Genomic DNA, 16,113 nt, shown 5'->3' on the forward strand with positions numbered 1-16,113 from the left:
CTTTCATGATTGATAGCTTACATATGTATCTTTTGTACCTTGATATCTGTATCCAAGTACAAAATATCAAGCCCTGAGATTCCATCTGTGAAACTCTACCAGGTGTTTTCTGATGTTGGCTCACAGAACTTAATCTCAAGAAGCTTTGTGATGCTTTTCAGTGCCCAACTTAGTAGTGGGGGAAGTGGTGGTGGTGGTGAGATGTTTTGGAGAGGACTTTTGGGTCTCAAGTATGAATTACAAGTGCCTGAGAACCACTCTAAGAGCTAGTTGGGACTGCTAGCCGGAAGAGTTTTGGACCAGAGATCAGAGCTAGGGATGCTTGAAGAATTTATGAATTCTGATACAAACTGATCTGATTCACACCTCCCAGACTAATGTGTATTAGAACATAGTTATCCTCTAGTTTTTTACTTCCCATACCTTCAGATGCAGTTGTTGGCTCTAATATGTAAAAATACATTTTAAAAATCATGTTTTGAGTGAAAATATGTTAAAAATGTGTATTTAAATTTGAATGTTTGTATGGATTTTTGTAAAATTAAATAAATCACAGATTAATGTAGAAACAGGATGGAACAGACTTATGACTGAATGCGGGCAGAAGTGATGCACAATTGGAAATAGACTGATTTGCCCATCCTTAATCAGAGTTGAGACTTGCTAGGAAGTCACTGAGATGCTTCACATGTAACCAGAAACCACCATAGGGGAATTTCCCCATGGGGTTTCTTGTACCAGCAGCGGCAGCCATTTTGAATATTCAAGCTGCAACAGGGATGCACCAGGTTTGCCATAGCTACGTGTGAATACGGTGAGGGTGGGTTGTTGGGGTGCTTGATAAGCCACCCAGAATCCATGGGCTGTTTTAGGATTGTGGGTAGCTTATCAAGCACCCCAACAACCCACCGTCACTGGGTTTGCACATAACAAGCTAGAGCACACCCCCGCCATGGCTTGAATATTCAGAATGGCATCTGCCACCACAACAAAAACCCCCACAGGGAAATTCCCCCATGGTGGCTTCTTATTGCATGTGAACCGGACCACTATCTGTCAGGCTCAGTCTCCCATAATAATGCGAGAGTAACAAGATTAAAGTTATAAACCGGCCTTGAAGTTGGCCACTTGTCTGGGGCAAGTTGCAAGTTTGCCCAGACAAGTAACTTGCCAACCCCAGTGCTTGGTGATAGGCTTGTAGGAGCTTTCAGTAGCATTTTGTGGGGTGATGAATACAAAAATATTAATGATGAGACTAATAGAAAGCACTTTGCACATTAATTGTATTTTATACTACTGCTGCTATAGAGAGATGCTCCTGACAGTTCCTTTTCAGCTTATAAATTAGTATGAGTATGTGGAAAGCCATTTAGAAGCAGCAAAACCTTTGCAAGTGTTAACATTTCGCATAGTGACCTTGGTACTCTCTTCCCATTTTTCTGGCATCCTTCTCTGCCCTTCCCTCCCCTTTTTCCTCTTTAGGATGATTTGTCCCTGTGACATTTGCATCAACTGTGTGGTTTGGGGTTTTTTTAAAGTAGCCTTTGCTTGAAGAACCGCCTGAAGAATTGGTTTGCAGTCATGTTTTCACTGGCTAACATAACTGAGGTTTATTTCCTCAGAGACTGCAAAGAGATGTAATCGGACTTTGAGCAACAAAGGAAAAAGCTTGAATTCCTCAAGCTGGATGTTAACTGACATTTAAGCCTCATGAAGTAGGCTTTTCATTTGCCTCCCTAACTTGTATGTCCAAGTTTGTGTGCTTCTAGTAGAAGCATTTCAAATTAGTCAGGCACTGGTTGAAAGAATAGTTTGTGATGCAGAAGCGTATATAGATGTTACAGGGTGACTTGTGAATAGTTTTATTGTGGAGGCCTTGTTCTTTGCCCAGCACATTCTCTGGTAGAAATAAACTTCCCTAAGGTATCGAGATTCAGCAGAATTGGAAAGTAGCTATGATGCTTCAAACTGCTGTCCAACCACTGGATTCAAAATATTGGGTGATCAGAAAATGTGATCACACTGCTGCTCCATAAAACATACTTTCTGCCCTTCAAGAAGCTTTTCCTTCAAACATCTGGAAATCTTGAACTGGGTCCTAAGGAATTGGAATTCGTGCATTTTGCATTTCCTTCCAGGGTGCTTGTCTGATATCATAACATGGAAAGTGCTGTTTGTGGAGAGCTGCACTTAGTCCAAGAGAGAGAGCATGTGCTATGGGGTGGTTGACAGGCAGAAAACTGATAGCTCAGTGGAAGTAAATTGCACGCATCCGGAGGGAGAAGGCTTTAGTACTGACACCCAAGAAACCAGGTTTTGTTTTTGTTTTAATTTATGTAAAGCCCTTCTTTGCTTCCTTGCATACCTGCCTGGTTGGTGCGTTGCATGATTGTTTTTTGGCTTCTTGACAGGTTATTGTTTGACCCCTTGATCCTCTTCCCTTTCTTCCCATGGATGGTTGCTCTTGCCTCATGGGGCACAACCCATAATTCCTTCATCCCTTCTGTGAAGTGGCAGCAACCTTCCAGCATAAATAAATAAGCACATAAAATAAAATGAAGTATTAAACAACCTCATTTTTAAATTTTTGGTATTTGTTTTCCACAATGAGCAATAAACTGGTACCATTTAAGTGTAACGTCATATTTATATCTTGCCTGAGGACAATGGCCTGAAAAGAGTAATGGAAGGGACCTCAAACACCATCTAGTTCAACTTCCTGCTGATACAGCAAATCAATTACAGCATCATTGTCCTCAGCCTAAGGACACTGGCATCATGCTTCTCTGTGCTCTGTTTTTCAAGTAATTTCAGTTTTGGCAATCCTTGCTTTTAGACTGATTCACCCCAAATGCTGTCTGTCTATTCTGCTCCACCTCAGATTATTTTCCATACACTTTGCCTAGAGAAGAGCAGGGGAGTTAAAGTCTCAGTGTACAGAACCTGGCCAGTTGGTTTGCAGCATTTAGGGGGCTTCTTTGTATGGACTTCTCTTTGGAATGTGGCAAACTCAAGGTGGTATGCTTTCATGGCTGGCTTGAGGCAAAGTACATAGTTTCAACTGGATTTGTGCTGTTTACTGATAGGATAAACTGGTTCTGGGCTTGGAGCTTAGCATTCCTGGAGGAGGTAGAGGTCAAGAAAGGTTGTTTCAAATTTTTACAATTGGGCTGTTATGAGAAATAGAGATTTAAACAGTGTTTACCACAAGTGCATGACTTTTCATGTTCCTTTTGGCTGAGCAATATCAGGTGTTTGAATTATCACTCAGCTTAAGTGGGAACCAAAAGAAGAGCCCAGGTCATGGTCTCTAAGTCTGGATAGGAGATAATCTGGGAATCCTGTGTACACTGCCTTGAACTGTCTTGACGAAAGATGGGATATAAATAAGCAGCATGAAATTTAGTAGGAAGAAACCTCCTTCATCATATGCAAATAATGCAAAATACTGTAACAATATCCAGAAATATAAGAGTGATAAAATACACTTCAGCTTTGTGCATTCATCCCCACCATCTCCACTCCCAAATTGGACTTACTAGTTGCATTTTTAAAAAAATCTTGCAAATATTTTTTGTATATAATATAGAATGAATAAACAGATACAAGATCATTGGGATGGGGCTTCTGATGTCCCTAGGAACCATCAAGAGTTTACCTTCATTACAGCTTTCACAGCAGCCTCTTCTTACTCTTATGACTGGTACTCAGATGCCCTGGGCACTTCACGTCCTCCTACCTTTCCGCGTAATAGCTCAGAATGCTGTCTTTGTAATTCATTGGATTCATATATGGTTTTAAATATATGTTTATTTAAGCTGCAATCTTCTAAAGTGCACATCTGTGGCATATAGAAAGCAGCATTAATCGATCATCTGGCAGAAGGGGGCTTAAATAAAACGGCTTAGTGCATGCCCAGTTTTCATGATTTGTTTGTCAGGGAGATGGCAGGGATGCCAAAGCATTTGCAGACGATGTGCAACTAGCCAGGAGGCATATATATTTGTGGGTTGCTATTAGAAGCCCTGTAAGGCCCACGCTAATAGCAGATTGCCTTTGTTGATAAAGGAAATTGAATTATGTAGCTTAAAATAAAATATTCAGGGTCCGTGCATGGAGTGAGTTTAGATAATCTGTATGTCAGATGATAATTCATGACATTGTTTCCTTTTTTATTTTGCAGGAAATCCAAGGGAAAACCAAATGGTAAAAAGCCTGCACCAGAAGAAAAGAAACTCTATCTAGAGCCAGAATATACAAAGTCCAGGATTACTGACTTTGAATTCAAAGAGTTAGTCATGTTACCACGTGAAATAGACCTTAATGAGTGGCTAGCTAGCAATAGTAAGTGGTTTTACATTTATAACAATTGTACACTTCTCCTTGCTAGTTTTCATGCTGGTAGATTTTCTTAATTAAAAGGAATTGATAAGGGGCAAGTTGTTGCATTTGGGTGCTGTGTTCAGCAAGGTTAAAATTTCTCCTTTCACTTTAACATTTACAAAGCATGTTAAGTATTCTAGAGATCATTAGGGAGACCTTCCGTTTGCTTTGGAAAAGGTTTCTAAAACCAACTAGGCCCTGATTGTAACTTGGGCAGTGGTCTAAATGCTGAAATACAACCCTGATTGACTGTAAAAAAAGAAATAAATCTCTGGTCAATGTGAGAAGACAGAAAGCGCTATGACTGGGGTCTCCAACATGGTGCGCACGGGCACAAATGTGCCTGTGGACACCTCTCCTGGCATCCACTAGGCTTCCTGCCCCTCCTGAATTTTATTTTATTTCTTAAGATTGGGAGGCTGGCATGTTGTACAGTGAATTTCTGCCCTCCAGTGTCATCTTTATTTGGGTTCAAAAGAGTGGTTTTGTGTTTTGGAGCTCAAACCCCATGTCTGCTTTGTACTTGGGTTCTTGGGAAAGTCACTTTTATTTTAGTCCCACCAGTTTCCCTTCTGGGAAATGAGTGTTTTGTGACCATTGATGCCCACCATGGCAGCTGTTTTATGAATGGGCAAGCCCTGCTCATAGCAGCCATTTTGGAAGAGACATTCTCTCAAAACTCTAATGTGCCCACTGACCCAAAAAGGTTTGGGACCCCTGTGCTAAGGCATCTTAGGAGTGGGATATCCATGTTCCTAAAATGGCAAAATGTGTACCCTTCTCTCAACTATTCAGGCAAGTCTTAATTGGAATGGCCCTCCAGCCACTTGTTGAGAAGTGTCTACTCTGATGCTCTAAATGGTGTACTGACTCTGAATGATTCAGGGCTGCTTCTGATGAGAGACTTCCGTACTAACATTTTTTAAATGTATGTCAAGAAATCATCAGAAAGAAGTGGCCTTGGAATAAGATTTATAATGTGGGGTTGAATCCAGGATTTGCGGGTGGATCCAGGATCTGCTTTCCACAAGAGAAGGATTCTTTTTGCAGACGGTCCCTCCACCCAATTTGTGGAGATCCCCTCCTCTGTCTACACCACACCTCATCCCATTGAGCAGGGTCTCCTGACTCTGTGTAGCATTTTCAGGGGGCTGAAGCTGCTGCCATGGAAAGGAGGCAGGAAAGTCCACTTCTCTCAGCACGGTTGATCCAGCATAAATCTGGATCCAGTGCTTGATTTACATTTTTATTCTCCAAGGAGCTCAGAGTAGCTTACAAAGTCCCTGGACCCTTTTATCCTTGCAACAACCCTGTGAGGTAGGTTAGGCTGAGAGTGTTTGAGTGGCCCATTGTCACCAAGTGAGCTTCATGGCTGAGTGGGGGTTTGAGCCTGCATCTCCCGAGTCCTAGTCCAACACTCATAAAAACATAAGAACAGCCATGCTGGATCAGAGCAAGGGTCCATCTAGTCCAGCATTCTGTTCACACAGTGGCCAACCAGCTGTTGACCAGGCATGAGTGCAACAGCACCCTTCTGCCATGTTCCTCAGTAACGGGTGTACATAAGCATACTGCCTCTGGTACTGGAGGTAGCACATAACCATCAAGCCTAGTAGTCATTGATAGACCTCCTCCAGGAATTTGTCTAACCCCTTTATAAAGCCATCCAAATTGGTGGCCATCACTTCATTACACTGGCTTTGTCAAAATGCCTAGGTCTGTCTCATGTATTCTCTTTCTTTTATTTAAAAGATGTATAACTACCCTATATCAGTTAGTTTAAGGGTGATTGTCAATTGCATAAAAACACTATACCAATAAAACATTCATTAAAACTACACTAACCAGCCAACGTATCGTAAAAGGCCTGAGAGAACAGAGAACAAATACAGTCTTATCCAGGCACCAACAGGATAACATGGTGCTAGCCAAACCTAACTGGGGAAGGAATTGCACAAACAGGGCACCACAGCTAAAAAGACCCCCTCTCTGGTCACCACCCACCTCATTGCTGGTGGTGGAGGGCATCCCCAGATGAGCTCAGTAAATGGGCATGTAAATAAGGGAGGAGGCTTTCCTTTAGGTACTGCATCCAAGATAGGTTGTATAGGTAAGCACCAGCACCTTGAACTGGCCATGGAAATGAACTGGCAGTCAGTGAGGCTTGCTTAACACTGGGGAGATATAATCCTACTGTGCAGTCCTAGTTAGCAATCTAGCTGCTGTATCTCATGTGTATCTGACCCTTGCTGCATTACAAAGGCTCGTGTGTGAAGCCATTTTTTGGCTTCTTCCTACCCACATTTGCAAACTGGGAGCAAAGAGGCAACACCCAATTACATTCTTATATAACTGAATGGAGATTGGGATCAGACCCCTAAGCTCACCCTTATTTGTATCCACCAACTGTTTCCTGAAGTAAATTGACAGAGTCATAATTGAGAAATGCATAGTAAACTCAGTGCTTGTATTTTACTGGTGTACACACCATCCTTCACAATTATTACAGGTTTCACTAGAGAGAGAAAGTTCTGTTAAGGACCGAAAAATATTGTGAAAATGCTGAGTGAACCACTTAACCCATATGTAATTGTGCAGCTCACAGACATCTTTTCTGGCAGCCAAAAGTTCAAATAAGTAATGGTAACACCTTGTTTTTTTCTCTTTCAGCAACAACCTTTTTCCACCATATCAATTTACAGTATAGTACAATCTCTGAATTTTGTACAGGAGAGTCATGTCAGACCATGGCAGTGTGCAATACGTAAGTGATGGCTTTGTCTGTAGTATTGTGATGGCTTGGGTGGTTCTTCTATTCCGGTGAGGCTCTAATATTTGACAGAGAAAGTTAGCAGTATGTAGTGAAAGTATGACCATTCAAACAGTTGTTGGAAAATAAGATGCAAGGATGTAAGCAAACAAGCAGTCCAAAATGGAATCAGATATCAGCTAATGATTTCTCTCAACAAAGCTTTTTAAAATAACAATTTCATGAGAAAAATAAGGGCAAAATTGCCATTTGCTGGCACACACCGGGTCCATGAAATAATATGCTAACTATATTAAATCTCATACAGCTAAAATAAAGATTTTATTTCATCGACCTTGTGAATGTCATCAATGGTTTCATTTCAAAATCTCCCCCTGCTCCCCCAGTCCTGAAAAAAACCCCCACACCTTCAGTTTTCTCCCAGGCCTGCAGTTCTAATGGTCTGGAGCAGAGTTCTGCATCTTGGCTGTGTTACTCAAATGCTACAAAAAACAGCATAGAAAAAGAAAAGGGCAGTGTTGAGCTGCTAGCCTGGGGGACCTTTACTTCAGGAATGAGAGCTGGGCACCAGGCCATTCTGCAGACACCCTCCAACTAGTGTAGCTGCCAGAGCGCTGAAGTGTTGTGAGCATGCATTGGCAGTTTCTCAGGAAGTAGAGCAACGTTGTGCTTCTGGAGTTTTCACTCTGTTGAGGTTGATCAAATCTTTTTAAAAGTAGTGAATTATTGAGAGTGAAAGGAGGCATTGTTGCTTTTATCATACTCTTGGAAGACGAAGAAAACACTGTTAGCTCAGAGTTCATATGGAAAATGTAATGCAAATAGTTTTGAATGGCGTTGGACATCGTAGAATCTTAATAAAGGCTAAGAACTTTAATTCTCAAATGGGTTTTACATGATTTCCAGCCATGCTTCTAGGTTTGTAACTAGACATAAAATTCCTAGGGATAAATAGAGGGGTAATTAATGTGCCTTTTGCGTGGCAGAAAGCTTTAGCCTTCTTTAAAAAGAACTGTTGTTCAAAAGGCTAGAACAGAGTTGTCTGTGCTTCTGTGTAGCTTTCTATACTGTGATATTTCATTTGAACTCAAGAGTTAAGAATACAGTTCCAGGAGTGGCATCAGTATGGGGGGGCCAGAGCATAGTGGCTTAGGAAAATGCTTTTCTAAATCATCCTGCATGATGTTTTCCTTTTGTGATCCTTCCAGCCACTTGCCCTCACCAAAAACTAGCTTCACCCTTCTGACACTGCCATTGTTCCCATCCTCTACCTTGAAAGTGATTCTTTCTCCCACACTGCTCATCTTGGTGGTAGTGGTGGTTGCAGTGGCCTTCTTTCCAAATCTTGCCCATTCCAGCCCTTGCCCTCCTCCCCCTCCCCATTGCACTGCTTTTCTACCATTGAAATTCATTCTGTGAGGCTATATTTTGCTTTACATCTTGGTGCTGCTGTTCTGTATTGCCTTGTAGTTCTCACTCAAGCTTCATTTCAGACCTTGATACCCGACTAGCCTCCTTCCTCTCCAATAATACCTCCATTCTGCTCCTTGGTGATTTCAACATTCATGTTGATAATCCCTCTACCCACCTGCTTCCTGTCTCCTCTCCCTTGCTTCTTCCTTTGATCTTCACCTCTGGACTGATTCTTCCATTCACTGCCTTGGGCGCTCTCTTGTTCTTGTCTTCACCACAAATTGCTCTGTGTCTGACCTCTCTATTGTGGAATTCCCTCTGTCTTATCAACTTCTCTCCTTCACCATTGTACATAGTCCACCTTCCCCATGTTCTTCCTCCTGGTCCAGTCCATTGATCCAGTGGCTTTCATGAAAGTGCTGTCCTCTCCTCTCCCCTATACTGTTTCTGTCCACTTTGTAGATTCTACAGTTACCAAATTGGATTCATCCCTTTCATCAACTCTTGACATGTTTGCCCTGCTCTCCCACTGTACTATTCACCCCTCCCATCCCCACCCCTGGCTCACTGCCTCAATTCAGTGGGTCTGTTCACGCAACATGACAGCCCACCATGGATTATTTAACCCATGGTGAGGTTGTGACGCATGCAGGATGCTCGTAGCTGCCATTTTGAATATGCAGCCCCACTCGAACGTTGTTGTGTCATATGAACCTGGCGAGCATGAGTTATGCAAGGGTTAAACAAACCTTGCATGACCCATGGTCTTAGGGTTTTTTAACCCTCGCATAATCCACGCTTGCTGGGGTTGCATATTCAATCTGGCACCTGCAGTTAACCCACAATGAACCGCAGCGTGTCATCCGAACCTAGTCAGTACCTTCACTCATGTTTTCAGGCAGCTGCATGCTTCTAGACAAGAACGAGTTGGCTGACTCATCCACTGTAAATCTGTGCTCTTCTCTTTTGCATCTGCCATCTACGTGGCCAAGCAGCACTGCCAAACTTCTTTGATTAATGCCAGCTCTAGAACTCTTTCATGCCTCTTCTCTACCTTTTGATGCTGTACCGAGGCCTGTCCCACCACCTCCCCCTTCCTCCCTTTCTTCACAAGACTTTTACCTACTTCTTCAGTGCTAAAATCCAAACCATCTGTTCTGATCTCTCCACCCCTCCTCCTACACCTGCCTCTATCCTTTCCTCTTCCCCTGTCTTTATCCTCTCCATCACACAATCAACTCTGTCTTTCTCTGGCTTCTTCTGTCCTATGTTCAAGCATGCTTCTGTTTCCCGGTTCTCTTAAAACCATCCTTTGATCCATTTTTCCTCTCCAGTTACTACACCATCTCCTTCTGACTTTCACCTCCGAACTCCTCCAGTGTGCTGCTTACTCCCACTGTCCTGTCTTTCTTCCAGCTCTGCTCTTCATCCCTACCAGTCTGGTTTCTGCATTCTGAACTCCACTGATGGTGGCCTCACAAAAATTACTGACCTCAGTTCAAAATCTAAATGTGTCCTTTTGATCTTCACTCTTCTTGAACTTTCCACAGCCGTTGATATAGTTGATCACTATTTCCTACTTGACTGCCTTTATGCCCTAGGTCACCATGACTCTGTCTTCAGGTGATTCTCTTCCTACCTGTCTAATCATTATTTCCATGTTTCTGTAGGTACAAGCTCTTCCTCTGCTCTCTCCATTGGGGTCTTTCAGAGATCTGTTCTTGGCCCTCTGTGTCCAAGATAAACTTCTCATCTTCCCTCCCAAGCTCTCCTTTCCTTGTATGCCTTTCCTGTCCTTCGACAATGTTATCATTCTGCCTGTTGAACAGGCATGTAACCTGAGGACTGGAGATGCTTATTGATCATGGCCAGCTAGCTGACTGTTGGAGATTTGTTAAACCCTCACTTGAGCCCCTCCTTAAAAACCACCTTTTCTGTGAAGCCTGTGGCACAACCCTCTAGTTCCCAGCCCTACTGTTGCTTTGGGGATTGGTCCTCCAAATGTTGGACCACTCCCAGCAACATCTGGAGTGCCACAGCTTCCCCACTCATGTCCTTCTGAGGCTCAACCTGATAGGCAGACTAAACAACACGGTATGTCTCTTAAAACATATATATGTACAATTATTTGCTGATCAGTTGGGGAATGTGGCTTCAACCAGATAGCACAGGAAAAGTGCGCAGGCACTGTATGGTGCTATTCAGTCCCTATGGTTAATATCCAGTATCTGCTGGTTAAGGATCTAGAGTGCCAAAATGCAGAAGCATTCCTAGCTCTCCTGTGTAGTGGCCATTTGCCTTATTCTCCTATTATGTACTTAACCCTCTTTAAATGTGATACTGGCCATTGCATCAACATGTTGGAACTAGTAAAGCACAATGTTTGAGAGGCCTCACTCATTCCCGGCCCTCTTGAAAAGAGAGTTGTGCTTGAACATGAAATATAGAATGTCTCCAAGGCACACACTGCATTAATATATATTTTGCTTGCACACACCACAAGCCTTTGAAAATGGGTGCAAGAATTGGTGTTATAAATGTCACGTTGCTTTGTGATCTCTCAATCTTCAAGTCAGATGTCACTTTGTGCCGAACTCTGTAGCTCCGTTCAGGAGTTTGCCTGAATGCGTGAGGGCTTACATTGGGTAGAGAAATGGGGCTGTGGACGCTGGGCCTGCACCCTACAGCTCCCAGCACACTGGCCCCACCCCCTTCAATTCAGACGTCTGAAAGGGAGTTCTACTTGCAGAACTCCCGTTCAGACATTGCTGATTCAACAAAGGGGGGCAAGGCCTGTGTGCTAGGAGACATAGGGGGCGGGGCCAACATGCTAATACCTCAATGCTCAACAGAGTTACTGCATTACAAAGAAGCAAAAGAAATGTTGAACAAGCAAGTTAAACCAATCAGTCATGCCTAATGTGAAGTGGTCTGATCCAGTTCCTACAAACAGCAGATAAAGTGATAAATCTGTGGCTGGACTGTAGCACTTCCATTTCTTGGTGAACACCCACATGTTTTCCTTCAGACGAAATAACTTCCTTCACATAGAAAATTAGATGGCAGAGAGAGATTCTAGCCTAGTTGTCTCCCTGAACTTCTAGTTTTCTATGAACATGTCCTTATTTTTATTTATATGGAGAGTGAATTAGTCATGTGAGCCCTCACATACTCTGTGAAGTGATGTAGACTCTTCATTTCAACCACTCCGTGTATTCCCATAGCATTAGTTGTCCCAAATAGTGCTTTCTGCTTTCATTATTTGAAGGACTAAAACATCAGGAAAATGCAAGGAAGAATAATTTGACTGAAGAAAAGAAATAAAGCTATTTTATGTCAGTTTTTTAAAGCACTGAAATGCATCATAGCTGACCTCACCCAGAATGCTTTTGACCATGCCTTGAGCATGCGCCAGTGCAGACTGTGGTTCAGTAACTCAGTAGAACAGATACTGTGAGCGTTTGGGGAGACACACACACACACAGCACTATTGTTTCATTCTGTCTGTAATCTTCCCTCATCTTCTGGCATTGGAGTGCCCAGGAACATGTACCTCATCTGTGTTAGAGACCCATTTGGCTGTTCACATGTTTAAAGGAAACCACAGACAGAAAGGGCTGATGGTGAATAGTTTGTTGCCAATTCAAATGTTCCCAATGTCATATATAGAATGTATTTCTATGTAGGAAATTTTATACATGATTAAACCATGCTTACTGCATTCCATGTAATTGCATCTATTTCAGTGCATGTATGCCATGCTACATTTTGTAAGCCATAAAACTGTGCAGTCGTTACTCATTTATTCATAGCCTACTGTCTTTCAAGGAGCTCACAGTAGCTCCTATTTTATCCTCTCAATCAGGTCAGGTGGGGGTTGGCTTAGGTAGGGAGAGGGTGATTTTTGAGCCAGTCACTCAGCTTCATAGCTGAATGGAGATTTGAACCATAGTCTCCCTTGTCAAAGACCAGAGTCCTGTCCACTATAGCACAGTGTTTTACACGGTGATCTACATGTGTTTTGCATAGAATTTCTTATACTAAAGTACAATTTGTATGGAGATTTTGTAATATTTCACACAGATCTGAGTGTACTGGAAATAGAGGACAGCAAACTGGGATGTGCTGGTTACTATAGCTAATCCTTTCCCATGTGGAGGCATGGAAACTTTCCAAGGAGATCCCCAGTAATGAATTATGTGTACCCAGTCTATTGCGTCACTTAATGCCTCACTGTTTCTTTTCATTCTCTTAAGTACACTATTAGATTATGGAGTAAAAATACTTACAATAAAATAAATAAAAAAGATGTGGCCTATATATTAACTAAGCAACAGACTAGGAAGCTGAAAAGCTGCTGGAAGATCATGGAAAGGAAAGTATTAAAGCCATCTATTCAAGTGCTAATTAAGGACAGAGATACATCAGTAGAGCCTAATGTTTCCATGTCATTTTTTCAGTTCTCTGGGAAAGTGAAATTACAGGTGTTTGGGGATAACAGGAAGTAGACAGCATCTGGGTGCAATGCTGTTAAGTTGTTATGATCAAACTAAACAGAGTACCTTTTTTCCCTGTGTCCTGGAGCAGATGAACAATCATGTTTGCAAACTGCAGGCTTGCTTCCTTGTATTCTCCCCAATTGTTTTTTGGGGGGAGGGGGGGAGTACAATCCTGCTAGTTAGGAGCATTTATTTATTTATTTATTGTATTTTTATCCCGCTCCTCAGCCAAAAAAGGCTAGGCAGTCCCTGCCTGCAGGCTTACAATCAAAAAAGACACGACACACAAGGAAAAGGCAATGGGGAGGGGAGAAAAAAGAATTAGGTAGACTGTCAGCAGGGCTGGTGGGATGGCCCTGTTCCCCCCTCTCATCTCCCAAAGGAGGGGCAGTCCAACTGGAGCAGGCCCTGATGTTCCCTTTGCCTGCTCCCTCGCTCCTTCTTCTTTCCCACATGGCCATGAATGTCAGTTAGTCAGTTACTTATTCTATGTAAGTATAAGCAAAATATATAGGAATTGGAAGGCATGTTCAAATTTGTCTGTCCTATTGTCCCTCTTGCTCACTTTGGACAGCCTTTCCACATGCTGTTTGTTTTTGCTTCTTTAAGAAAGTGTATCTTTCACAACTAGCTACACCTTGACAGCAAATCAGTACAGCTGTGCTTCTATCCTATTTTTGCTTTTACCCATTGCCTGCCCTTTGCTATATCCATTTCAGGCTTCAACAGTGAGTGGCAACGTGGCTGATAAAGTACATCTGATGTAGTGACTTGGTTCTTGCTGGCCATTCAGATCTGTTGCACAGGGGATGGCCATTTCTTATAGGATTCACCTATCTTTGTGACCTTCTTTCTATCTTATCTCTGCAAATGTGGCCAGATCTAACCAAGGGTTCCTGTTGATGAACTGAGCTTAAAGAGTTGTCAATTGAGGCAACACTTTTGAGAAGAGCTAGAGCATGGGTCATTCTGGCACATGAACAGCCATGAATCAAGCTTCATATTTTGAACTCTTCTTTTGTTTCCCCCTTGCCAAAATGGGCACTCCTCCTGCATTTTGTCCAAAGCAAGACTTTCCTGTTACACTGCCTGTGTCAGAAGGCAGTCTTGGTTCTCTTTGGCCTCTTGAACTTTTAGGATGTTTTCATCTGGAATTCAATTACTTCTCTGTGTGACTGTTGCAAAGGTGTGCTGAGAAAACCTCAAACAACTTAAAGCTTGGCCTCTGATTACACTTGCTGAACAAGTGAACATTGTGGAGTCCATGTCCTACCTCTTAGATTCTGTCCCTGCTTCTGAAAATGGCTGTGTTCAAAGTACTGTGTATAGTTGAAGTAGAACATTTGACCAGCATAGTATTCAGCTCTACTTTATTCTCGGCAAACCATTTTTTCACATATGGGCGTGGTTAGTTCTAGCCTAATTTTTATAAAGATCCCTAGTCCTTTCAGTCCAGCTTGTTCTATAAAGAATAGTTTCATGTTTTAAAGCAGAGATAGAGGTATCTAAAGTAAATACACTGAACATAGGTGGCAGGAAAGAAGTAGTGACCAAGAAGAGCTCAATGAAGCCCAGAACAGCAGCTAGATTGGGAATCCTGCCACAGAGCAGACTAGCCAGAACAGGTATCCTATAGGCTGTCTATCATAATGGAGAGCGTATGCTGCCCTCACGTAAGGATTGTGATCTTGAAGCCCTGGCCAGTGCAGGTTTGTTTCTAAAGTGCAATAGCTTGTGTCAGGGACAGCTCCCAGGAACCAAGCAGACAGGACATCCAGCCTTGAGTCCACAGACTGAGGTTTTAGCTCATCAGGACTTGACAGTGAAATGCTTAGATGAAGCTTCTAGTGATGCCTATCCATTCTACTCTGTTGACCTATAAAACTAGAGAGAGCTATTTTGCCCTTAGCATGGATGCTTAGTATACATGAGCACTATACTCAAACTCTTCCATTGCTTCTTAATCTGTGTTTTCTGTAACTTCAGGACTGTTCGGCTTTGTTGACATTGGCCAAGAATGACGTGTGACTTACTTTTCTTCTGTTTCAGTACTTCTGCTGCCCCTATTAATCCAGAGTATTTTCACAGACCCAAAACATGAATGGTGGGGTCATATTAGGGTGGTCCTTTATGCTTACTCTGTGGGATTATTGAGATAATTTTACAGTGAGACAATAGATGGGCTGTGACTATTGGAATAATCTTCGTTAATCTCCTGAAAGTTATTTGGCTGAGGAATGTCAGATAACAAGCAGGTCTGTGGGCAAGGATACTTCTATCTACCTACTGAACTCCAAACTGTTATGCAAGAGGAGCATATTCAAAGTCAGGAAGGAAACCTTGCCCTTTTGGAAAATACAGCCTAGTCTTGTTTTATGGCTTCCTCAATGACTCACTGGTGCCGGCAGTCCTTGCCCTTCCAGCGGTCTGAATGTGGAAGTATTCCACCACTGTTTACTTAGGTTGAAGGACATATTTTAACAGTTCCTAGCAAGAGTAAAATTATGTTTTACTTTTTTTATATATTGTTGGGCTTGATAAACACTTATTTGTATTTCAATTTGTTTCCTGTTGGGCTTGATAAACACTTATTTGTATTTCAATTTGTTTCCCCTAACTTTCATTTAGGCAATAGTGTTTTCGAGCCGTGGCACTTACCATATGTACAGGGCCTCAAATGGAGAGGCTCTCTTGTAGGACTTATGCATTCATGATAATGCAGACTGGTAGCTAACATTGCTTCAGTATAAAAATATTTAGAATGCTACCCATTGTCAGATGTAAAGCTTCATTTGGTGGTGATAACAGTATCTGGGGTGTCTTATTCTAAATGCAAGGATTATTTAGATGATGATTAAAGGTTGGAGCAAATTTAACTCCAGGACCTATATGTAACCTTTATTATCTAAAATTGCTCCTGATAAAAACTTCTGGAAATCGATGTATACAGCTTGTGAACTTTGCTCCTTAAATCTAAAGGACATTAAAAAGCCCATTTGTAGAAATGGAAATATGAGTGTATTCTTCCAATAGATGGTCTTAAATGGA

General features: G+C 42.2%; 1 protein-coding gene across 2 annotated transcripts in view; it reads left to right on the top strand.

Annotated features, from left to right (window-relative positions):
- Positions 1 to 16,113, top strand: part of MOB2 (MOB kinase activator 2) — a 162,360-nt gene that overhangs the window by 140,098 nt on the left and 6,149 nt on the right. For both annotated transcript variants that reach the window (XM_084856229.1, XM_084856220.1), the window contains exons 2-3: positions 4,184 to 4,344; positions 7,054 to 7,147. In XM_084856229.1, the coding sequence (XP_084712355.1) occupies positions 4,184 to 4,344; positions 7,054 to 7,147 (255 nt within the window). The remainder of the gene's footprint in view (positions 1 to 4,183; positions 4,345 to 7,053; positions 7,148 to 16,113) is intronic.

Source organism: Heloderma suspectum, chromosome 1, assembly GCF_057233095.1.
Source record: "Heloderma suspectum isolate Gila_16-S chromosome 1, 16-S_ref, whole genome shotgun sequence".
NCBI classification, from domain to species: domain Eukaryota; kingdom Metazoa; phylum Chordata; class Lepidosauria; order Squamata; family Helodermatidae; genus Heloderma; species Heloderma suspectum.